Raw genomic sequence first — 25,921 nt, forward strand, 5'->3', positions numbered from 1 at the left:
GCAAGGTCAGGAAGAATTCCCAACTGGGGATTTAATGCATGTTGCCTTTTTTGTTGTTGTTAATTGTGGTAAAATACAGGTAACCTAGTATTTAACATTTTAACTGTTAAACTTGTTCACCATCTCCAATATTGTGTAACCGTCTCCAATACAAACTCTGTACCTGTTAAACAACTGCCTGCCAACTCCCATAAACTCTATTCTATTTTCTGCCTCTCTTAATTACTGTCCATTGCTTTTTCTTCCCTCATTCTGTTTTTTATTGTGGTAGAAAGTATATAACAAAAGGCTTGTGTATTAACTGCTATCAAATGTAGAGTTCAGTGGTATTAAATATATTTAGATTGTGAAACAGGTCTTCATGACTCTTCTTGCAAACCTAAAATTCTGTACCCATTAAATAACTCTCTTCTACCCAGCCCTTAGTAATCACTATTCTACTTTGTTTCTATGAACTTGACTATTTTAGATACCCCAAACAAGCAGAATAATACAATATTCATCTTTCTGTAAGTGGTTTGTTTCACTTACCGTAATGACCTTAAGGCTCATCCCCGTCTTAACATGGGACAGAATTTCCTTCCTTTTTAAGGCTAAATAATACTCTACTGTTTGTATATAACACCTTCTGTTTACCAATCCATCAGTGGATGGACATTTGGATTGTTTCCACCTCTTGGCTTTTATAGATAGTGCTACTGTGAACTTGGCTCTTCAAATACCTCTTCAAGACTCTGCTTTCAGTTCTTTTGGATATAGACTCAGAAGTGAGATTGCTGGGTTATATGGTAGTTCTAGTTTTGAGTTTTTGAGGAACCTCCATGCTGTTTTCCATAACATTTGCATCATTTTACAATCTCACCAATGCTCCTTGAGGGGTCCATTTCTCTAGATCCTTGCTAACACTTATTTTCTATTTTATTTTTAATAGTAGCCATCCTGGTGGCCATGAATGTGCATTGTCTTTTATAATCTTTGTTTTTTCCTCCTTTTCCCCTCAGCCTGGTGCATGAGGGCAGGATCGTGGTGGTAGGTTTCGCTGGAGGAACCATTGCTTCTGTACCAGCCAATCTTCTGCTGCTGAAGAATATTACTGCCATGGGGCTCTACTGGGGCAGATACCGGCATCAGAACTTTCCCATCTTCTCCAGAAGCCTGTCCTCAGCACTCCAGTACTGCCAAGAAGGGCGCATCCAGCCACACATTGGAGAGGTTTTTAAACTGGAAGAGGTGAGATGCTCTTGTGTTCAGTCGTTCAGTCATGTTTGACTTTGCGACCCCCTTGGACTGTAGCCCACCAGGCTCTTCTGTCCATGAAATTTTCCAGGCAAGAATACTGGTGTAGGGTGCCATTTCCTCCTCCAGGGGATCTTCCTGATCCAGCAGTTGAACCCACATCTCTTGTGTCTCCTGCATTAGCAGGTGATTCTTTACCCCTGCACCACCTGGGAAACCCCGGAGACACTCTTAAGGGATATGATATAGCTAGTCAGTCAGTTCAGTTGCTCAGTCATGTCCGACTGTTTGCAACTCCATGGACTGCAGCACGCCAGGCTTCCCTGTCCATCACCAACTCCCAGAGCTTGCTCACATGTATGTCCATCAAGTCGGTGTTACCATCCAGCCATCTCATCCTCTGTCGTCCCCTTCTCCTCCTGCCTTCAATCTTTCCCAGTGATATAGCTAAGGCCAGGAAATAACGTGTCAAACTATGGAATGATTTCTCTCTGCATGCGTGTGTGCTAAGTCACTTCAGTTGTGCCTGACTTTTTGCAACCCTATGGACTGTAGCCCTCTGGGCTCCTCTGTCCATGGGATTCTCCAGGTAAGAATACTGCGGTGGGCTGCTGTGCCCTCCTCCAGGGAGTGGATATTCCCAACTGAGGGATTGAACCCCGGTCTTCTGCATTGCAGGCAGATTCTTTACCACCTGAGCCACCTGGGAAGCCCCAATTTCTCTCTACATACTATAAATCTTCCTTATATGGAATTAAAGGGTGAAAACAATGGGGTCTCACAGGCTGCAGGGTCATTGGATTTCTCTCTGTCTTGTAGGTTGTATAGTTATATACTCAGGCTTAGTAAGTCAGAGGGAAACTGAAACTGTGAAGGCTATGAAGAAGCTGGGTTTTGAGGGCTCTTGTCTACATCACTGGTGTCTTAAACAGAGGGTTGTGATAGTACTTTAGAAAATGATTTACTGGTGTTGATATGAACTCTGAACTGCACAGCATACAAGTTTAAAAAGGAAGCCCTTCATTTGACCTTTGGTTTTAGAATACAGACTCTTTTAAAGTACAACCAGATGATGTAAGCTGGAGTTCTGTGAACAGAACAGCAAATCACGCTCGGTATCATATGACTATAATTCATCCATTAGTCACTGTAGTTAATTTTGTTGGCTAGTCAAGCCCTTTTTTCACTCCTTTACAGTCCCATTAATGTGGCTTAAACGTCCTCCAAAGTGTAATTATGTGCATGTGTATGCAATGTAGTTGCAAATGCAAATCTGTTAGACATTCACTGGGAAGGTTTTTTTCTTTTTCCCGGACAGTGCTGCATGACTTGTGGAAGTTAGCTCCCCAGCCAGGGGTCAAACCTGGGCCCTGACAGTGAAAGTGCTGAGCTACTGGACTACCAGGGGATTCATGGAGTTTTTTTTTTTTTTCTTAATATGTTTTACTCTTCAAAAGACTGTTTTGGTAACTCTAGTCAGCCACTGGTGGAGGCGATGTTTTGTTCATATGCAGATTAGTGGAGCCCAAGGTGCCAGGTTTCATTCTCTCCAGCCTTCCATTTTTATGTTTTTCCTATGATGAGATGAGACACATTCTTCTCAAACATGATTTACTTTCTTCCTCATCTTTTTGGTATGTTAGTCAAGAAGGTAATGTTCAGTGGTAAAAAGAGAACCTTATTGGCCATCAGAAAACTGAGTAGATTCTGTTTCCAGCTTTGTCCCCATCTATTTGCAATTTTGTGGAAGTCCCCTCACCTTTCTGATCTTCACTTTCCACATCTGTAAAGTTGAGGAGTAGGCGTTCCCTTGTGGTCCAGTGGTTAGGATTCGGTGCTTTCCCTGCTGGGGCCCAGGTTCAATCCCTGGTGGGGGAACTAAGATCCCATGAGCCACATGTCATGGCCAAAAAAATGCTGAGGCTTTCAGTTTATTCTTCCGAGCCACATTCTGAATGAGAGTGAGCTGCTTGGCTCTGGGGCTCCATCTCTGCTGGGACCTCAGTGAAGTGAAGTGAAAGTGAAAGTCCGCTCAGTCGTGCCCAACTCTTTGCAACCCCATACAGTCCGTGGAATTCTCCAGGCCAGAATCCTGGAGTGGGTAGCCTTTCCCTTCTCAAGGGGATCTTCCTAACCCAGGGATCACACCCAGGTCTCCTGCATTGTAGGCAGATTCTTTACCAGCTGAGCCACAAGGGAAGCCCAAGAATACTGGAGTGGGTAGGCTATCCCTTCTCCAGCATATCTTCCCAAACCAGGAATCAAATTCTCCTGTATTGCACGCAGATTCTTTATCCACTGAGCTATCAGGGAAGCCCTGGGACCTCAGTACTGCACGTTTTATTTCTTGTGTTCATGCTTTTCTTTTCGGAAAAGGTTTTGTGGCTTAAAAACTTGAAAACCATCAGTTAAGAGAATTTCTGTGTCCCTTTCCTTTTTTATTTTGTGACTCGTAAACTGAGGTTTGCTTTACCTGAGGCTCATATACACCTGCTAATAGAGGATAAGAACAGTTAGGCAGTAGCCAAGTGGAAACATGTGCTAGTTTGAGCTGTTTCTTCTCTGCTTTGACGTGTTCTAGGTACTGCTCAGGCATAAAAGAAAGCTGGAGGTGATTATTGTTTTAATTACCCACATTGAAGTTCTCTCTTCTCTTAAACACAGATTACCTAATTATTAACAGTTCTCAGCTTCCATTTGCCTACCTCTGCAATGAGGACTCTGCATGTAGGATTTTTCTAGATCTTCCCACTCTGCTGACTTCTCTGTTATTAACTGTTGTCTGAGGCCATGTTCTGTAACACATTTCAAGCATCTTATTCACACTCTGTCCATTTACTATTTCTTCCCTTTCTTCTTCTTTCAGTATGCAAGCTATTTAGAATAATAGTAATAATGGCAGCTCACAGACAGTAGGTGTTTATTATGGGTCAAGAACTGTGCTAAGCACTTTACAGGCATTTTGTAATCAATCTTCACAACAAACCTTTGAAATATGAACAATCTTTTATCACATGTTACAGATGAAGAAATCAAAACTTGTAAATGGTAAGAAACCTGTCCAATGACATGTAGTAATGACAGACCTGGAATCTAGTTCAGGTATGTCTCTGACTCTGGAATCAGAGCTCCTTAAGGTAAGGTCAGACTCTGTCCTTAAACAAATCAGAAAATTTCTTCTTAGAAACCGTTTCCTAGAGCATGAAGTTGATCCATCTGTCACGGAGGCATCTATGTGAACAAACTTATTGTTAAAGTGACCAGGAGTCGTGAATTTTTAAAATGAAGATTAAATGAAATTATAATTAATTTCACTAAACTTTAAAGCCTGGGTAATAATATTTTTTTCATGTAAATCAGTTAACATATTGGACACATTTGTCAGAACCTGCTTGGGCTTGGAAAATGACCGTTGTACTTGTATTTCTATAATACCAGAGATATCGGTGCTTCCCAACTTATATTTTCTCCTGAATATGTAGAATATTGGTTTGACCTTGATAGTTGATATTAATATTGTTCCTGATCGGAGTTCTTGTTTTCCTTAATCAATAGAAGTTGATAAGAGGCCGGAGGAAGAAATCAGGCAAGGCTTTGCAGAGACAGCAAAAAAAGGAGTAGTTTCCCTTGCTCACTCCCTGAAGTGGGGCAAACTGGTCCCTCAAATGTGGTGAGGGTAGGGTCAGCCTGGAGAGGGGCTTAGTGGTCTGCCCACCCCCTTGGTGGTGCCATTTGCAGAGATCATGCCGCAGCCCCCTGCTTTTGCCCCTAACACTTCAGAAGTGGCAGGTAGGTTTTTTTGTCTTTTTGTATCATGTTGTTCATAATTTGCCCCAACTGCACATGTGTGCAGTTATTTTAGTTTTTAAAAGAATATTTGCCTGCTCTGTGTCTTAGTTGTGTCACGCAGGATCTTCAGTCTTTGTTGCGGCACGCAGGTTCTTTAGTTACGGCATGTGAACTCTTACTGTGGTATGCAAATTCTTAGTTGAAGCATGCAGGATCTTTAAGTTGCAGTATGTGAGATCTAGTTCCTTGACCAGGAATTGAACCTGAACCCCCTGCATTGGGAGCATGGAGTCTTAACCATTAGAGCACCAGGGAAGTGCCCATGCAGTTATTTTTAGTCCCTTCCAGTTTCTTTGTGTTCTGTTGCTCGAGGGGACATTTGTCCAGGTGTAAGGACCACAGCAAAGGGACCCAGCTTCTAGTCTGTTTCTACATGGTTACATATTTTGTATCATAGCCTTTTTAGTAGGCATGAGGTATGGACTTCTGTAACGCTCTGTACTTCTCCTTTATCTACTTGTAATTACTGGTTCCATGTTTGTCATTCCCATAGTCCATAAACTCCATGGAGGCAGGGACCATGTGCTGCCGCACCTGTGTGTCTCCGGATTCTGCCAGGACTGAGAGGAAGGGGCTCTAGGATCAGGCCACCAGAACTCACACCCTGGCGCTGCAGCTTAACTGGCTGTGTGACTTACGTCTTTGTGATTTAGTTCCCTCATCTGTGGGGAGGGCAGTAACATACCCAATTGTTGCAGGAAGGGGGGCCCCTTCCAGGGCCCCAAAGTGGGCTGTTGCCTAACACTCAGAAATTAATTGTCTGAGGAGATACAGGTGCTGACAAAACAAGAGACTTTATTGGGAAAGGGTGCTCAGATGGAGAGCAGGAGGATAAGGGAACCCGAAGAGCTGCTCTGCTACATGGCTTGCAGTCTTGGGTTTTTTGGTGATGGGCTTAGTTTCCCGGTTATCTGTGGCCAATCATTCTGACTCAGGGTGCTTCCTGGTGACGCACACATTGCTCAGCCACGATGGATGTCCGGGAGGAGGATTCTGGGAGGTCGTAGGACACGTGGAGTCTCCTTTTGACCTTTCCCGGATTCTTCCGGTGGCTGGTGGCTTGTTAGTTCCGTGTTCCTTACCAGGACTTCCTGTTGTAAAATAACTCACACAAGTGGTTACCACATCTGGCACCACCTGGCCAGGGTGGGTGGTTGCAGTCAGTTTCCCCTGACACAGTCTTCCAGGGTTGACAATTAAAGAAGATAATACACATAAAAGCACATAGCAAACATGTTTAAAGGAAAATGACCGGTCATTATAAAATAACAGAGTTGAGCTTTTTCAGTCCCTGAACTGTAACATTTTGCATTGACACTTTGTGCGTGATAAGTCGCTTCAGTCGTGTCGGACTCTTTGTGACCCTGTGGACTGTAGGACTCCAACCCCTCTGGTCTATGGGATTCTCCAGGCAAGAACACTGCCATGCTGTTCTCCAGGGGAACTTCCCAACCCAGGGATCAAACCAGCATCTCTTATTTATCTCCTGCATTGGCAGGCAGGCTCTTTACCACTAGCACCACCTGGGAAGCCTGTTGACACTTTAGCGGACAGGATTAGAGCCACAGTCTCCAGGTTTTGAATTTTTACTAGAATTTGCTGTTTTCTGAACTGTTATGTCTGTACCATGATGGGTAGATCATGAATTAGCACTGTGATCTGCTCAGAGGGTGGCATTATTTGGATGTGCTGGGTTTCTTTTCTGTAGGGAGCCGCCCACACACATCTCAGTGTGACACAATACTTACACCTCACGGAGCTGAGCTTGTTGTTATGTGAAGGTTGGGTGAGATCACCCCATGAACAGGTTTAATGGGTAGAAACTGTTTGGTTTCCTCAGTGTATCTGTGGAATTTTCTAAAGAATTAAATGACTCTATTTTGATAGAATGTGTATTATTTTAGTCCATTGCTCTAGACCCAGTTTATGGGCCCCTCACATCAGCCAGCCCACCTGCCCTAGGCCTTGGCCACTTACCACACTTCTCTTGTCCACACAACGATGCAGCCCAGGGCCTATCCCTAGCGTCCGTCTCCTGACGCTGTTGACTGTCTCATACTTTCCCTAAGTATAGGGCTGATCTTAGGCAAGGTCGCTGCTTTGTTCATCAGGGAGCTGCTGAAGCTCTAGCTTCTCCAGAAACCAGATGTGGGGCTCTGGGTAACACCATCCAGAAGTGTGAGGGAACTCCCTCGCAACTGGACAAGCTGGGACAAGTGAGAGACTGGAGATAAATCGCTTGCCTTTCCTCTTTTCCTATGTGCCTTGGGCCCTATACTGCCTCTCCGGAGAGTTCCCAAGTGGACAACAACCAGCTGCATCTGTCCCTGAGGCTATGAGCAGTTCAGGATTGGTCACACTCATCTTGTGCTTCCTCTTCCTCCTTCCTTGACTCACCCATTTCCCTCATCCTCCCCGCTAGCACCGCAGTGTAGCATTAGAACATATGTTTTGATCAGGCTGTATTTTCTAGGGAACCCAGGCTGACACTAAGTATTGAAAATTTATTTATTTTTGGGTTTAATAATATATGGCTTGACTTTTTTTTTTAAAGTCAGGTTTATTGAGGTATAGTTGCATATTCAAAATCCAAAATTGAGTATTCAAAATTCTCCCAGTCAGGCTTCAACAGTATGTGAACCATGAACTTCCAGATGTTCAAGTTGGTTTTAGAAAAGGCAGAGGAACCAGAGATCAAATTGCCAACATCTGTTGGGTCATTGAAAAAGCAAGAGAGTTCCATAAAAACATCTACTTCTGCTTTATTGACTATGCCAAAGTCTTTGACTATGTAGATCACAATAAACTGTGGAAAATTCTGAAAGAGATGGGAATCCCAGACCACCTGACCTGCTGCCTGAGAAATCTGTATGCAGGTCAGGAAGCAACAGTTAGAACCATACATGGAACAATGGACTGATTCCAAATTGGGAAAGAAGCACGTCAAGGCTGTATATTGTCACCTTGCTTATTTAACTTACATGCAGAGTATATCATGTGAAATAACGGGCTGGATAAAGCACAAGGAGGAATCAAGATTGCTGGGAGAAATATCAGTAACCTCAGAAAGCAGATGATATCGCCCTCATGGCAGAAAGTGAAGAACTAAAGAGTCTCTTGATGAAAGTGAAAGAGTAGAGTGAAAAAGCTAGCTTAAAACTCAACATTCAAAAAATTAAGATCATGGCATTTGGTCCCATCACTTCATGGCAAATAGATGGGGAAACAATGGAAACAATCAGAGATTTTACTTTTTTGGGCTCCCAAATCACTGCAGATGGTGACTGCAGCCATGAAATTAAAAGATGCTTGCTCCTTGGAAGAAAAGCTGTGACCAACCTAGACAGCATATTAAAAAGCAGAGACATTACTTTGCCAACAAAGGTCCGTCTCATCAAAGCTATAGTTTTTCCAGTAGTCATGTATAGATGTGAGAGTTGGACTCTAAAGAAAGCTGAGTGCTGAAGAATTGATGCTTTTGAACTGTGGTGCTGGAGAAGAGAGTCCCTTGGACTGCAAGGAGATCCCACCAGTCCATCTTAAAGGAAATCAGTCCTGAATATTCATTGGAAGGACTGATGCTGAAGCTGAAGCTCCAATACTTTGGTCACCTGATGGAAAGACCTGACTCATTTGAAAAGACCCTGATGCTGGAAAAGATTGAAGGTGGGAGGAGAAGGGGATGACAGAGGATGAGATGGTTGGATGGCATCACTGACTAGATGGACATGAGTTTGAGCAAGCTCTGGGAGTTGGTGATGGACCGGGAAGCCTGGCGTGCTGGGGTCTCAAAGAGTCGGACATGACTGAGCGACCGAACTGAATTGCATGTAGTAGTGAAAGTCACTCTGTCATATCCAACTCTTTTTGACCCCATGGACTGTAGAGTCCATGGAATTCTCCAGGCCAGAATACTGGAGTGGAGATCTTCCTTCTGCAGGGATCTTTCCAACCCAGGGATCGAACCCAGGTTTCCCTCATTGCAGGCGGGTTCTTTTACCAGCTGAGCCACCAGGGAAGCATATAGTAAAACTTTTTCTAACTTTGACAAACGTACGTAGTCATGTAAGCATCCCCCTGCAGTCAAAATGCAGATCATGTCCGTCACTCCAAAACGTTCCCTTGTGCTCCTTTGTCATCAGTCCCCTCCTCCTGCCCCTGCATCGCCTGGAAACTATTCATCTGCTTTCTCTCCCTATAGTTTTGTCTTTTGCAGATGGTCGCATTAATGGAATCATATACTACAACAGCCTTTTGAGTCTGGTGTCTTCACCTTTGCAAAATGAGGTTCATCTGTGTTTTTTCCTAAGTCAGTAGTTTTTTATTTCACAGTTAGTAGATATTTGATTATTTTCAATTTTTGGTGATTATGAATAAGTTTTTTTTATAAATGTTCATGTATATTGTTTGTATACAAAGGTCCATCTAGTCACAGCTATGGTTTTTCCAGTAGTCAAGTATGGGTGCGAGAGTTGGATTGTAAAGAAAGCTGAGTGCTGAAGAATGGATGCTTTTGAACTGTGGTTTTGGAGAAGACTCTTGAGAGTCCCTTGGACAGCAAGGAGATCCAACCAGTCCATCCTAAAGGAAACCAGTCCTGAATATTCATTGGAAGGACTGATGCTGAAGCTGAAGCTCCAATACTTTGGCCACCTGATGCGAAGAACTGACTCATTTGAAAAGACCCGGATGCAGGGAAAGATTGAAGGTGGAGGAGAAGGGGACGACAGAGGATGAGATGGTTGGATGGCATCACTGACTTGATGGACAGAGTTTGAGTAAACTCTGGGAGTTGGGGATGGACAGGGCAGCCTGGCGTGCTGCAGTCCATGGGCTCGCGAGTCAGACAAAACTGAACTGAACTCAACATTTTTATTTACTTTACGACTGAGCCTTCTAGGCTTAACCTTTTTTTTTTTTTAATTTAATTTACACATTTAATTGGCTTTATTTATTGAGCAGCAGATCCCTCACCTGCCCCTGCCCAGGCTACAGTGGTGGCTAGATAACATCATTAGATAGCAAGACCGATTTAAGACTCTGCCAGAGAACAGAACATCCCCTCATTTGGGGAAGGGGTGAGGAGGAATGGATTGGGAGCTTGAGATTAGTAGATGCAAACTGTTATATATAGATGGATAAACAACAAGGTTCTGATATATATATATATGTGTGTGTATATATATATAGAGAGAGTGTACAGGTAACTACATTCAATATTCTGTAATAAACCATAATGGAAAAGAATATGAAAAAATATATATCTTTAACTGAATGGGGGCTTCCCAGGTGATGCTAGTGTTAATAGAACCCGGCTGCCAATGCAGGAGACAGAAGTGACACAGGTTTGACCCTGGGTCGGGAAGATCCCCTGGAGAAGGAAGTGGCAACCCACTCCAGTATTCTTGCCTGGAGAATCCCATGGACAGAGGAGACTTGGGAGCTATATAGTCCACAGGGTTGCAAAGAATTGGACACAACTGAAGCAACTTAGCATGCATGCATAACTGAGTCACTTTGCTGTACATCAGAAACTAACATGTTGTAAGTCAACTATATCTCAAAAAAAAAAAAAAAAAGAACATCAGTTTAAAAGTAATCTATGCAGAATTCTAAATATAACAGGTGTTTATGCTCCTCAAGGAAGGGCAAGCTAGACAGATCAGTAGTTTGCTCTCTATACCTCAGCTGCTGAGAAGCAATTCTGTTACAGACTCTACAGCCCATGATTTTGAAGGCAAGGTTGCTATTATTGCATTTCTTTCAAAGCCCATAGTACATAGATTTTCTTTCTTTTGGTATATTCTGGATTAGAAACTGGTACTTCAGTATACGGCCTTCCCAGGTGGCTCAGTGGTAGAGAATCTGCCTGCCAATGCAGGAGACTTGGATTCAATTCCTGGATTGGGAAGATCCCCTGGAGAAGGAAATGGCAATGACTGTCTGTGTGAATATTTCAGAACAAGCATTGTACTGGTCTGATACTATATGTTTACCTTTTAATAACTATCAAACTGTTTATCCAAGTGGTTGTAACATTTTGCATGTCCCCCAACAATGTAGGAACGTTGCTTTGCACCTGCCAGAACTTAGTGTTGTCAGCTGTTGTCTTTAATTCTAGCCATTCAGTAGGTGTATAGTGGTATTTGATTCTGGGTTTAATTTGCATTTCTCTAATGAATAGTGATCCTGAGTATCTTTTCATATGCTCCTTTGCCAGCTGTATCTTTTCTGGTGAAATGCACTGACTGACTTGTAAAAGAAGATTCAGATTTGCTTCTATCAGAGCAGTGGTCTGATAAATATAATTCAACTATGACAGTGTATCACTGACTAAACATTTCTACCTTTTAAAAACAATCCCACTCAGTCCCCGATATACTTATTCATTCATGAGTTTGTTTTATTCATCAAACGTTCACTGGGTACATTCTGTAAGACTTAAGGAATTTTTTTTTTTTTTTTTTTAGTTGGGACAGTCTCAGGACAGTGCTGTGTTAGGAGGAACAGCTGCTTTCTAATGGGAAACATGAATCAGCATAATATATTTAGGGAACTGTAGGTTACGCTGATTGGGGCTTCCCAGGTGGTGCTAGTGGTAAAGAACTCGCCTGCCAGTGCAGGAGACTTAAGAGACCTGGGTTCCGTCCCTGAGTCAGAAAGATCCCCTGAAGGAAGGCATGGCTGCCCACTCCAGTATTCTTGCCTGGAGAATCCCATGGGCAGAGAAGCCTGGCAGGCTACAGTCCATAGGGTCACACAGAGTTGGACACAACTGAAGTGACTTAGCACAAACACACACACACAGGTTACTCTGATTACTCCTGTCTGATGAGCTAATTAAAAATTCCAACTACTGCTACTGCTGCTGCTAAGTCACTTCAGTCGTGTCTGACTCTGTGCGACCCCATGGACGGCAGCCCACCAGGCTCCCCCGTCCTTGGGATTCTCCAGGCAAGAACACTGGAGTGGGTTGCCATTTCCTTCTCCAATGCATGAAAGTGAAAAGTGAAAGTGAAGTCACTCAGTCGTGTCTGACTCTTCGCAACCCCATGGACTGCAGCCTACCAGGCTCCTCAGTCCATGGGATTTTCCAGGCAAGAGTACTGGAGTGGGGTGCCATTGCCTTCTCCGAAAAATTCCAACAGCAGAACCTAAGGTTCTCACCCTGCCCCTACATTCCAGGCTGCTTATCTTCAGACAAATGTAATTGACTTCAGCCACTGCAGGGCAGAGAAGCAGGGTTCTGGGTACAGTCTGTGTATCTATCTAGGCATCAGTATGGAGCAGCCTCTCTCCCTGTGACACAGCCTGTAGGATACAGAAGAGGTGGGGGAGGGCAGGGATGTCCCCAGCTATTTGAATTATCTATCAAAAGGCTCTGGTCTAAAGCCATGTGCTTCACTTCCTGGTCTCTGACTGAGAGTCTTATCACTCATTAAATATCTAGTTTCAACACCACCAGTTGTCTGTTTTCCCAGCCCAGATAGAAATCAAAAGGTAGAAAGGGACAGAGCTGGGTTATTTTTAGAAGCAGCTGTCACAACAGAGGTAGCATCTGGACATACAGTTAACAGAGCATCTAAAAAACAAAAGGCAGAATAATGAATATTCAGAATTATGAGATTCCCAAGTCATGGAACAAAAAGGTTCTATTTCCTTCCATCCCCCATATTATCTTTTAAAGAAGTTAGATAAATGTGCTACATTTTTATGAGGATTTATATGCAGACTGATGCAAAATAAGTTTTAACATTTGAAGGGACAGCTCTTTTTTTATGTTAACATTCATTTGCAGAGGATTCCTCATGTCTCTAGGATGCCAAGTAAAGAGAAATACCACTCTCTCCAGTTATGTTTGTTTCCCCAAGTATTTTCTGTTGTTGGCCTGTGACAGATCTCCGGGAACAAGCAACTTCTAACTGACAGGGAGAGTGATGCAGCTGTGAGTCACCTGGAGATGTACCTTTGAGTTATCGACAGGGTGAAGATGAGCGTTTCAGACATCTGTCTTAGACGTCTCCCACCTCCTCTGAGTGCATCTAAATCTGCATAGATTGGGAAGGTCTCTGTAAGGCACAAAAACCCCTGAAAGACAGATGTTCCTGAGAAACCAGGGATTTCATACTGCGGGGAGATTGCCACAATTGATTTGCTTCTGTGCTTATTTTTATTTAGTTATTTTTCTTATGCTTTGGGGGGAGGATTTCAAGGGGAAAGGCTTGGTTAATCAAAATCCTCTTTCAAAGCACATTTTCATTGTTGGACCACACAAGGCCCCTCTTTGGCTTTTATGTCTGTATATTTATGGCTGTCTCTATTTACTTACTCCCTTATCTTCCTTTCCTCCCCTTAGAGTCAGTCTTTATAATGTATTTGATGCTTATCTTCGGATTTATATTCCTCTGTAAAACACACAGAATCATTTTGTGTGCTAATTTATTTTCAAGTGATGTAAATGTGCGGTAGATCTTATTCTGTTTTTTATTTTTTCATGCAGTGCCATCTTTTTTTAAAAAATATTGATTTATTTGGCTGCTCCAGGTCTTAGATGTGACCCTTGGGATCTTTGATCTTCTTGCGGCGTGTGGGCTGTAGTTTCCTAACCAGAGATTGAATCTGGGCCTCCTGCACTGGGAAGTGTAGTCTTAGCCACTGGCCCACCAGGGAAGTCCCAGTGCTGTCTTTTTAAGATCCCCTCACATTGCTGTTCCTATGTCCAGTTTGTTACCCTTCACTGCTGCATAGTAGTCTCTGCATCTACCATGGTTTACAGATCCCTTCCCTAAAGAGAAAACTGATGTGATTGCCTGCCCCTGTGATTGGTGCTATAATGAACAGTCTCATGGTCACCTGTTAGGACTTGTGCAAGTGTTGCTATGGGAGTATCTTCCCAGGAATAAGGTAGTTGGGTCATAGGATGTATGCCTATTTTATCTGACTGCCAACTGTTCTCCAGAATGACCTGCCGTGTCCACACCTCTACCAGCGATGCATGAGAATATTTTTATTTATTTACCACCTGTTGGCATATAGCATGGTGGCTCAGCTGGTAAAGAATCCGCCCACAATGCGGGAGACCTTGATTTCGATCCCTGGGTTGGGAAGATCCGCTGGAGAAGAGAATGGCTACCCACTCCAGTATTATGGCCTGGAGAATTCCATGGGACTGTATAGTCCATGGGGTTGCGAAGAGTTGAACATGACTCAGCAACTTTCACTTTCACTTTCTTTCCAGCTTTCTGATTGCTTATTCAAATTTATAAGCATAAAGTGGTATTTTACCATTTTAATTTGCATTTCCCTGGTTTCTAATTATTTTTAGCATCTCTTTGTATATTTGCTAGCCATTCAGGTCTTCAATTCTTTGAACTGTAATTTAGCCCTTTGGATGTTTTCTATGGGGGGGGGTTTCTCTTTCTTACTGATTTGCAAAAGTTCCTGTATAACCTGTGGTCCTCAAACTTTAATGTGCACAGGAATCATGTTAAGATACACATTATAATTCAATAAGAGTGGGATGGGGCTTAAGGCTATGCATTTCTAATAAGCTCCCAGATGATGCAGAAGCCTGTGGTCCTGAACCACAATGTGATTAACAAGGTTCTACGTGTTAATTTGGGGGCTTTCCCAGGTGGCTCAATGGTTAAGAATCCACCTACCAAGTAGGAGATGTGGGTTCAATTCCTGGGTCAGGAAGATCCCCTGGAGAAGGAAGTAGCAACCCGCTTCAGTTTTCTTGCCTGGGAAATCCCATGGACAGAAGATTCTGGCGGGCTGGAGTTGCAAAAGAATTGACAAAAACAACAGTGTTAGTCTGAGGCTTTGAGAAAGTCTGTCCTTCCAAAGTTGTCAAGTGTATGTCACCTTTGTTTGCATTTAATATAATCAAACACATCGATGTTTTGCCCTGTGATTAGTGCTATTTGGGAGTTATTTAATAAGTCCTTTATCATCCCTGGTTCACAGTGATTTTCTTCTCTATTTTTCTTTTTTAACTTTGTATTTTTCATTTCACATTTAAGGATTTAAATCCATCTGAAGTTACCTTTGTATTAGGTATAAATTAGGTAATCAATTTCAATTTTTCTCCTTATAATGAGCTTGCTTTCTCAGACTCAGTAGTTCATTGTTTCTATTGATTTGTGATACTACCTTTGTCTTATTTTAAGTTCCCAGGTACACATGTATGTGTCTGCCCTCTGTTTTGTATTCTGTTTCCTTGGTTCACATGTTTATTCCTATAATAGTATCACACTGTTTTTTATTTATAGCTTTGAAGTATGTTTCAGTATCTGGACGAGTAACTCTTCTACCTGTTCTTCTTTTTCAAATATGACTTAGATATTTGTGAATCTTTATCCTTTTAGAATAATTTTGAAATAAATTTCTTAAGTTCCTCAAAATTCTAGCTGAACTTTTGAATGGAATTGTGTTGACTTTAGAGATTAATTTGGAGGAGTAGTGATAGTTTTACAGTTTAAAGTTTTCTAATTTGTAAACAGGAATATTTTGCTATTTATTCACATCGTTCCTGTTTTTAAATATAATTTAAAGTTTTTCTCCTTAAAATCTTCTGGATTGCCTGAGTTATGTTAATTACAAGTACTTTTTGTTTTTGTTGTTTTTGTTGCTCTTGAGAACAATATTTTCTGTTGTGTTTTCCAGTTGATTATTTTTGATATAGAGAAATATTAATAATTTTTGTAAGTTGATCTTATATCTTGTAAGTTTCCTCCATGTCTTTTCATGACTTGATAGCTCATTTCTTTTTATCACTGAATAATATTACGTGGTATGGATATACTACAGCTTGTTTGCCCATTCTCCTTCAGAGGGACATCTTGGTTGCTCTCAAGTTTTGGCAAATATAAACAAAGCTGCTATAAACACTCTTGTGTAGGTTTTTGTGTAGATATAAGTTTTCAACTCATTTGGGTAAATACTTAGGAACACAATTACTGGATCATATGGTAAGAATATGTTTAGTTTTATAAGAAGCTGCTGAACTATCTTCCAAAGTAGTTGTATCATTTTGCATTCCCACCAGTAATGAATGAAAGTTGCCATTGCTTCACATCGTTATCAGCATTTGATGCTGTTAGTTTTGAATTTTAGACATTCTAACAGGTGTGTAGTAGTGTCTCACTGTTGTTTTAATTCTCTAATGACATATGATGGACGTCTTTCATAGGCTCCTTTACTGTCCGTATGTCTTCTTTAGTAAAATGTCTGCCTGGACCTTTTGCACACTCTTAAATGGGGTTGTTTGTTTTCTTATTGTTGAGGTTTAAGAATTCTTTGTGGATTTTAGATAAAAGTTCTTTATCAGATATATATTTTGCAAATACTTTTCTCTCAGGCTGTGTTTGATATTTTTATTCTTTGAAGTGTCTTTTGCAGACAGCAGTTTTTAGTTTTAATGATGTCCAACTTACCAGTTTTTAAAAACTGAATTCGTTTTGTTTATTTATTGGGTCTTTGTTGCTGTTTGAGGACTTTCTCTGGTTGTAGAGGGTTGGGGAGCTGCTCTCGAGTTGCAGAGCAGGGACTTCTCATTGCGGTGGCTTCTCTTGTTTCAGAACATGGCCTCTAGTAGCTCTCGTTGGAGCTGACGGACTCTAGAGCTTGGGCTCAGTAGCTGTGGCACACAGGCTTAGCTGCTGCACGGCATGTGGAATCTCCCCAGACCAGGGATTGAACCTGAATCCCCTGCATGGGCAGGCAGGTTCTTATCCACTGTACCATCAGGGCAGTCCTACCAATTTTTGTTTTCCTAGATTATGCTTTGATGTTATATTAAAAAACTCATTGCCAAGCATAAGGTGCCTTAGATTTTTTTTTCCTGTTTTCTTCTGGAAGTTTTATAGTTTTGCTTTTTACATTTATGTGTAAGATTTACTGTGAGTTAATTTTGTGAAAGATATAAGGACAGTGTCTTGATTAATTTTTTTTGCATTGGATGTTCAGTTGTTCTAGCACCTTTTTTTTTTTTTAAGAGTATTCTTTCTCCATTGAATTGCTTTTGCTCCTTTGTCAAAGATCAGCTGACTGTATTTGTGTGGGTCTATTTTTGGGTTCTGTAATAGATCCATTGACCTGTTTGTCTATTCTTTCACCACTGTCACAATCTTGATTACTGTGGCTAGTTTTTAATTTATGTTTTATACCTTTGTACTTCTAAAAAGGGATTTCAGAGAGACTGTAATTTCAGTTACACTGGAAACAAGGTAATTTAAATAAAAAGAAAAAAATTGTAAAAAATTACATTATTGATCCTTCTGGCAGTGGCTCCATTCTTTTCAAAAGCTAGAATATTCAGAAATATTACAGTAGAGTATGGGCAGGCCTGAAGACTTTTAACCTGATGTTATTTATCTGATAATGTTAAAAATTATAGTTTAGACAGAAAAATTCAGAGGTTAGATTATCTTTATTGTTTTCCTTTGAGTTTGTGGTGATCAGTTACTTAGTTAATATTGCGTGAGATAGTTACATACATTTTGTTGAAGACATCTTAATACTTTAGCTGTTTTAAGAATTGAACGAGTCGAGTAACAAATCTTTGTTGAAATATGCATCATTGCAAGTCTGACCACATATTTTTGGATTTTCTTTTTAGGTCAATGATGCCTTCCTTCATGTCACACAGCGTAAATCCACAGGCAAGGTGCTTCTCTCCCTTAAATAAATTTTCACTTCAGCAAACAGCATGTCTAAATCCAAACTCATCATCTTTCCAAAGAAACCTGATTTCCCTTCCATGTTTTTTTTTTTCCATATTACCACCTTCCTTATTAATCCAGTTTCAAGATCTTTTAGAGTCATCTTTTATTCTGTTTTCTTATTCCTAGATAGTGTGAATATGTACTTTATTGTCCAAACTTGGACATAGTTGAGAGTGAAAGGATGCTATTAGTAATTACACCAGGAGACCAGGTGTCCCAATATGTATGATCACCTATTCATACTGCATCCATGACCAAGTTCTGTCATCTCCACCTCTAAGAAGTCTTACACACCACATCCTCTTTTCCATTCTGACTAATCATGTCATATCTGCTAATTCCAGTGACCTCCTAACTAACTTTCCTACCTTTATCTACCCCCTCCCTCTCCATTCTTGTTATATGTTATTGCCTTGGTGACCTTCCCAAAGTGCAGCTACGATTGCGTGTTGTCTCAGAACCCTACAATGGTTCACCATTGTCTCCATGGTGGTGTTCGGACTCCTTGAGCAAGCATTTCACCATGACCAGGATTTTGCCTCTCTCTACATACCAGCCCATATTGGACAGCAGCATTGGTCTCTCAGTGTACACTGAGATTGCTTGTCTCCTCCACCTTCCTCTTCTCAAACTGTTTCTCTTCTCCCTTATCTTTGTTAAACATAAGCTGTCCTGGCCTCTGAGACCTACCTCTGCCACGAGCTTTCCTCCTCAGGTGGGTGGCCGTCTCTTCTCTACTTTCCTATAGCACCTCCCTCAGGCCGTGTCACATTCTGCCTCGTACCAGCAGGAGTGGCATGTCTAAAAGAATGAACACAGGATTCTGAATTCAAGAGGTGGGTTTGAGTCTCAGTCTCAGCACGTTGGAGGTGGTTACTTAAGGTCTTCAAGCTTTCATTTTCTCCTGAAAGTGAAGTGAAGTCGCTCAGTCATGTCCGACTCTTTGCGATCCCATGGACTATAGTCTACCAGGCTCCTCCGTCCATGGGATTTTCCAGGCAAGAGTACTGGAGTGGGTTGCCATTTCCTTCTCCAGGGGATCTTCCTGACCCAGGGATCGAACCCAGGTCTCCTGCATTGCAGGCAGACGCTTTACCCTCTGAGCCACCAGGGAACCCTGAAAAGTGGATGTTATAGTCTCCACCTCACGAAGTTATTCTGAGCAATACCTGCAGTGGTTGGGCAAAGCACCGGCACACAGTAGGTGATTAGCACTTGCTAGTTACTTTTACTTCTTTCTTTCTTCCTTTCCCAAGGTAGCATAAGTTCCTAGAGAGCAGGTACCATATGTTAGTCACCTTTGTACCACACACATACCTAGTACAGTGAGTTACCCTTGGACTGAATTGAATTTGAATGGTCTAAAAGTCTTAAGTTGTGGGATTAAGTTAAGAACATATTACCTTGGGAACAGCCCAAATGTTCACTGACAGACCAATATATATACATACAATGGAGTACTATTCAACCTTGAAAAAAGAAGGAAATTCTGACACATTCAGAACATGGATGAACCTTGAGAATACTGTGCAAATTGAAGTAAGCCAGTCCCAAGAGGCCAAATACCATTTAATTCCATTTATGTGACGTACCTAGAAATGTCAGATTCATTGAAACAGAAAGTAGAATTGTGCTTGCCAGGGCCTGGGGTCGGGGAGGAAATGGGGAGTTATTGTTTAATGGGTCTAAAGTTCCAGTTTGGGAAGAGGAGAAAGTTTTTGTGATGAACAGTGGTGATGGCTGCAAAACAGTGTAAACATAGTTAATGCCACTGACCTGTATGCTTAAAAATGGCTAAAAGGGCAAATTTCATATTGTATATATTTTACCAAAATAAAAAATAGAAGAATATATTACCCTCACATCTAAGTGACTTTATTCAGAGAAGAGAGCAGAGAGTAAAGAGAGTGACTAGCTTAGGTTGAAGGATGCTCCTGTCTCTGCCTGAGTCCTGGTCTGTGGGGAGAGGTCCTTTCTTTTTTTGGTTGTAAACATTGTTCTCTATCACCACTCAAAAGGGGGGAGTAAGATGGGGGCAAAAACACACCTGATATCACCAGAATGGAGGTATTTCTGCTTGTTCTTGATGAGCTCCAGTTCCAATAAACGTGGTAAGAGGCTTTGTTTTCTTTTTCTTTTTTTAAAATTTTGGCTGCTCTGGGTCTTAGTTGTAGCATGTAGGATCTAGCTCCCTGACCAGGGGTCGAACCTGGGCCCCCTGCACTGGGAGCTCAGAGTCTTAGCCGCTGGACCACCAGGGAAGTCCCTGTTTTCTTTTTCTAACCATTTATCAGAAGTTAAACAACAACAACAACAACAACAGAAAGCCATATAAGATGCTGTTGAAGTATGCTTACAAGCAGGTATGATACGATCATTAAACCAAGCAGTGAATTGACAACTAGATGAAATAGACAAATTGCTTGAAAGATGTAAAATAAGAAATTCAGCACAAGAGACAAAATTAGAAAGAGGTTTTGTTTTATGATAAATATCCAGGCCATTCAAAAACACCCATCTTCTCAGGGTTTCCTTACCAAAAAGCTTTCGGAAAAATTGCATTATGAAATATAAAGTGAACATTTAGGGAGATAATTTAAAACCAAGAAATCAGCAGAAGGAAGGGGGAGGGGGATGAGATCAGGGACCACCATGTGTCTGTTGTGGGCCCGCGTGGAGCTGCCACGAGAGCCAGAGCTCAAACTTCTTCCATGCCTGGCTGCCCATTTTAGTCTCTAGGGGCTGCATGCCCTGTGGTTCCATTGAATGACAAGCCTCTCTTTGCCTGCATTCTCCCCACACTCACTTCTTAACATGAGCTGATTTTGTATTTAAATGAAAGTTAGTTTTCAAAAATATCAAGATACCAATTTTAGAATTTTTCTGCTACCCTTTGGGATAATTGGAAGACATGCTGGATAGACCCCAGGAGAGAAGGAAGACAAATCAAGATTGAGAAAAGTGTACAACCTCTTCCCCTCCCCAAGGGAGCTCCCTTTCCCACTGTTCAGAGCTGATCAGTAGATGTCACTAGTAATAAAGATCGATTGTCCCCAGCTCACTAATGTCAAAATGACTTAGATTGAAAGAGGCAGTTATTAAAGAGAGTGAGCTTCTTCAGGTTTAACAAGTATTGGTTAGAACCGCTAATGACCTGTTCTCTGCTTGTCTGTGTTCCTCCTTCATTGGAATGATTTGATTTGAAAGCATTTGACTCACATTTTAGTCATCGTTTGGTTGTTCCACCATCTGAGCCATTAGTCTGAAAAAAGAATCAGTGCAGCTCCAAGTGACAGCATTTATTCTATATTCACAGACTTTTCCCAGCTCCCCATTGTAGGCTGGCTGCTGAAGAAATCACTCCCACACAGTTCCCTCTTCTTTTCTCTAACTGTGGGTCTATCCACCTGCACACACTTCTTTCGACAGCAGAAGTGGGATTTTGTTCTGTTAGCTGTGGGATAATCCTGTCTGCATATCACCCATGTATTTGTCCCTGCTCCTTCCTCTGCAGTCTGCACGGCTATAGAAAGCTATCTTTCCTGTTGGAACTATGGTTGTTGTTGTTCAGTTGCTAAGTCATGTCTGACTCCTTGCGACCGCAGGGACTGCAGTACACTAGATTTCCCTGACCTTCACTATCTCCTGGAGCTTGCTCAAACTCATGTCCATCGAGTCAGTGATGCCATCCAACCATCTCATCCTCTGTCACCCCCTTCTCCTCCTGCCCTCAATCCTTCACAGCATCAGGATCTTTTCCTATGAGTTGGCTCTTAGCATCAGGTGGCCAAAATATTAGAGCTTCAGCTTCAGCATCAGTCCTTCCAATGAATATTCAGAATTCCTTTAGGAAATCTTTGGACCATAAAGAAGGCTGAGCACTGAAGAACTGATGCTGGAACTATGGTAAAGGCAACAAAAGATTTGTTCTTTGGCAAGTAAAGGAAAATAATAGTATTTACACAAAATCACTTTTATTTAAAACCCAAACTAAGGAAACTAAGAAAAATTCACATTATTATTTCTTTCTCTTATTTGCCTTCCAAGATTGTATAACTGGATCAAAACCAGTGATTTTTCAAAATGTTTACTGTTTATACAGGTCATGTGAGGGAAGGAAATGGTTGTATATGATGTACGTCCTCATTATGCACTTGTTCAATTGCTAAGTCATGGTCAACTCTTTGGGACCTCATGGACTATAGCATGCTAGGCTCCTCTGTCCTTCACTATCTCCTGGAATTTACTCACATTCATGTCCACTGAGTCAGTGATGCTACTTAACCATTTCATCCTCTGCTGCTCCATTCTCCTTTCCTCTTCAATCTTTCCCACTATCAAGGTCTTTTCCAGTGAGTCGGCTCTTCGAATGAGGTGACCAAACTATTGGAGCTTCAGCAAGTCCTTCTAATGGATATTCAGGGATGATTTCCTTTAGGATTGACTGGTAGCAGTTATTGAAAAGAATGAGACAGGGACTTCCCTGATGATCTTGTGGCTAAGACTCCATGCTTCAAGTGCAGGGGGCTTGAGTTCAATCTCTGGTCAGGGAACTAGATCTCACATGCTGCAACTAAAGATTCCATGTGCCAAGGTGAAGATCAACTCGGCAAGTTGAAGTTAATGAGTGCTGCAACTAAGACCTGGTGCAGCCAAATAAATCAATAATGAGAAAAATCAGGGAATACAAGAATGTGTTAGGACCCGGTGGCAAAAGAAAGCATGGTGAGTAAAAGGGGTTGAACAAAGGCTAGTGGTACTGGAGCCTAAGAAATGAAGGCGAGTGTTGTGGGATGAGGCTTCAGGGGGACCAGGTTAGGCAGTGCTGGTGGGTCAGTTCTGGGTGTTTTGCCTTTACACTACAGGCAGTGGGATTCCATTGAAGGGTTCTAAGCAAGGGTTGGGAAGGGATGGAATGACCAGAATGGCATAGTCTATAATGGGCAGGAAGGATTGGAGAGGAGGAGATCAATTAGGGACTGTGAAAGTCCCAATGAGATAGGATGCTAACCTTGAACTACGGTGTTGATGATGGGGAAGGAGAGAAAGGAAAGGATGAGAGCTGTGCAGGAAGAAGAGAGAAATGTTGAGATGACTCCTAGTTTCCTGATAGGTTTTTTGAGAGGAGGGACATCAAATGAGAATTGGGGAGAGCAGGATGGCGGAGGAGTAGGCAGACATGGAGTACATATCTCTCCAAGGATACATCAGGAATATACCTTCAGACACAGAAGTACATGCAGAACACCAGCTGAGAACAGCCAGCAGTACCTGACCAGCAGAAAAGAATATATAGAACCACGCAAAACTCAGTAGGACAAAAGAGCTAGGGGGGTAAACAGGAGTGTTAGTAGGACCGGACCTGCCCTCGGTGGGTGGGGGAGCTGAAGCAGGCGTCCGATCCCCACAGCAGGGCAACTGTCTGAGTCAGAGGAGAAATATTTAAGGCTGAGAGTGAAACAACTGATCTGTGGCAGCCTAAATGGAATGAGAATCCGACAGTCCTTGCCGCAGCCATGCATACCCTGGACAGGGATGCATTTCTTGGAAGGTACAGCGGCTGGGAGCTGTTTAGGGATTGTGGAGCAATCCCAGGTCGAGGGCTGCTGTTGACTGCAGAGAGATGGATCAAGAGGATTAGAAGGAGGAGACTGTGGTGGGAAAGGCCTGTGGCGGAAAGCCAGGCAGCCATGGAAGCAAGGCGATACTGCTGAGTCACATGTAGGGGGTGGAGCTATCACCAGAGCCTCTCTCTCCCCACACACCAGCTTCAGGCAGCTGAACAATAGAGAGGCTGGCCCATCAAAGCCCTGATGCACTGAACTACAGAGTAGGGCCCCAGCCAGGGGTGCCCCTCTATGTGCCTGATGTGCTGAACAACAGAGAAGGACCCCAGGCAAGGGAGCCCTCTAAGTGCCTGAACGGGTGGAGCTACAGAGAAAGACTGACCAAAGAGGCCTTCTGACTGCCAGCTACAAGAGCCTCCAAAAGAGACTCTGACAGGGCCATAACTCATGCAGCGGAGGGAGTCTGTGTCCCGTCACACTTGGCACTGCCAGGGTCCCCACAAACCAAGCAGCTGCGACATAGTCACACTCAACTCTCACTGGGGCAGAGCTGCCACAGTCAAAAAAAGTCGTGTCTGTGTGTGCAGGGTCGCTTCTGTCATGTCCGGACTTTTTGGACCCTGTAGACCGTGGTCTGCCAGACTTCTCCGTCAGAGAGGTGGTGGCGGCAGTGGTGGTGGTGGGGAAGTTCTCCAGGCAAGAACACTGGAGTGTATTGGCCAATACTGGTTGCCATACCCTTCTAGAGCACTATATTTCCTGCTGCCCTAGCTGCCAGCTCCCCTGAATACCTGGTGCTGCAAGAACCCCTGCCACTCAAGCAGCTGCACCACCTCCACACCTGGCCCTCACAGGGGCAAACCCAAGTCCTCCAGGGCAGCCTCAGGAGCAAACCTCAGTGGAGGACCCACACATATAGGTGGAAATAAGACCACAGTTGAAACCCAGGGGTAGTGTGGCTAAGGAAGAAGGCCCCAAACCTTCCCGCTGCTGTACAAGCTGTAGATTAAATCCACATGATCAACTAGGCAGACTCTGTGTGTATGGAATATATAAAAGATCACTGAGAGCTGCTACAAAAGTTCTGATAGCTGTGGACACTGGAGGCAAGAACACACAGGAGTAGGACCAGATTAGAATCTGAGCTGCTCCCACAGCAGGTCCAGAGATCAGCACAGTGTTGGAGGGCATCCTAGGGAGGTAAGGTGGACTGTGACTCCCAGCGAGGGAAAGGACTCTGACAGCAACGACTCAAGAGAAACATTTATTATTATTACGTTTTGACTTGTTCCCTGGATTCTTTTGGATTCCACCCCCCCACCTCCCCCCCTCACCCTGGTGATTGTAGTTATCAATTTTATTGGCACTATGAAATCTAATTAAGATTTTGAGCTTTTTTTTTCTTGGTCACATTTTTATTGTTGTTATAAACCTCTGCCTCTGTGCTGGGCTTTTGTAGTTCTGTGGAGTTTTCCTTTATTTATTTATTTTTTCTTTCCTTTTTTAAATTTTAATTTTTTAAACCTATTATTATCTTTTCTACATTTATTCCTTTGTTTGCTTTTTCTACGGTATTTGCCCCTTGCAATTAATCTTTAATGTATATAAATCTTCTACCTCTATTTAACTTTGCATATCTATCTTTCTTTCCTTTCCTCTCAACATATTTGTTAGTTTTATTTTCATTACTTTATTCCCTATTTGGAACCTTGCTTTAGTTTTGTTTTCCAGTTTGTGCTTTAATTAGTTTTGTCCTGGTAGATATAATTTTGGTTTCCTTTGTTTGCTGGGTTAATCTATTGTACTTTATTTTTGTTGGACTGTTTTGATTTTGCTTATGGGTGTATATGTGTATATTCAGTCACAATTTTTATTGTTGTTATAAACCTCTGCCTCTACATTGGGCTTTTGCAGTTCTCTGGAGTTTTCTTTTTCTTCCCCCTTTTTCTTTCTTCTTCCGTTTTTTTTTCTTTCTTTTCTCTTTTTTAATAATTTTAATTTTTTAAAACCTATTATATTTTTTCTACATTTATTCCCTTTTTGCCTTTCAGACTGTTCTTTACCCCTTGCAGTTAATCTTTAATGTATATAAATCTTCTTCATCTACCTCTGTTTAACTTTGCATATCTATTCTTTCTTTCTTTTCTTTTTTTCCTTTCCTCTCAACATATTTGTTAGTTTTGTTTTCATTGCTTTATTTCCCACTTGGCACCTTGCTTTAATTTTGTTTTCCAGTTTGTGCTTTAGTTTTGTTCCTAACTCGTAAGTATAATTTTTGATTTCCTTTGTTCCCCAGGTCAATCTATTGTACTTTATTTTTGTTGGACTGTTTTGACTTTGCTCATAGGTATATATGTATATGTATATATTCCATTATTTTAATTATTATTTGCCTGATTTTGTAACTGCCATTTGTCTGGGGTTCATCTTTGGTTACTTGTTTTGGTGTATTTGTTTTAATCTCACTTAATGCTATAACAAACCACGTATGGAATCTTCGTTCCTGACCAGAGATCAAGCCCTGGGCCTTTGGAGTGGGAA

General features: G+C 42.1%; 1 protein-coding gene across 2 annotated transcripts in view; it reads left to right on the top strand.

Moving 5' to 3' along the window:
- Nucleotides 1-17,793, top strand: part of LOC120880534 (quinone oxidoreductase-like protein 2) — a 31,358-nt gene extending 13,565 nt beyond the window's left edge. For both annotated transcript variants that reach the window (XM_040263912.1, XM_040263914.1), the window contains exons 9-10: nucleotides 1,002-1,230; nucleotides 17,708-17,793. In XM_040263912.1, coding sequence (XP_040119846.1) covers nucleotides 1,002-1,230; nucleotides 17,708-17,776 — 298 coding nt within the window. In that variant the 3' untranslated portion in view covers nucleotides 17,777-17,793. The remainder of the gene's footprint in view (nucleotides 1-1,001; nucleotides 1,231-17,707) is intronic.
- Nucleotides 17,794-25,921: the final 8,128 nt, after the last annotated feature.

Source organism: Oryx dammah, unplaced genomic scaffold (genome assembly GCF_014754425.2).
Source record: "Oryx dammah isolate SB20612 unplaced genomic scaffold, SCBI_Odam_1.1 HiC_scaffold_21, whole genome shotgun sequence".
Lineage (NCBI taxonomy): Eukaryota > Metazoa > Chordata > Mammalia > Artiodactyla > Bovidae > Oryx > Oryx dammah.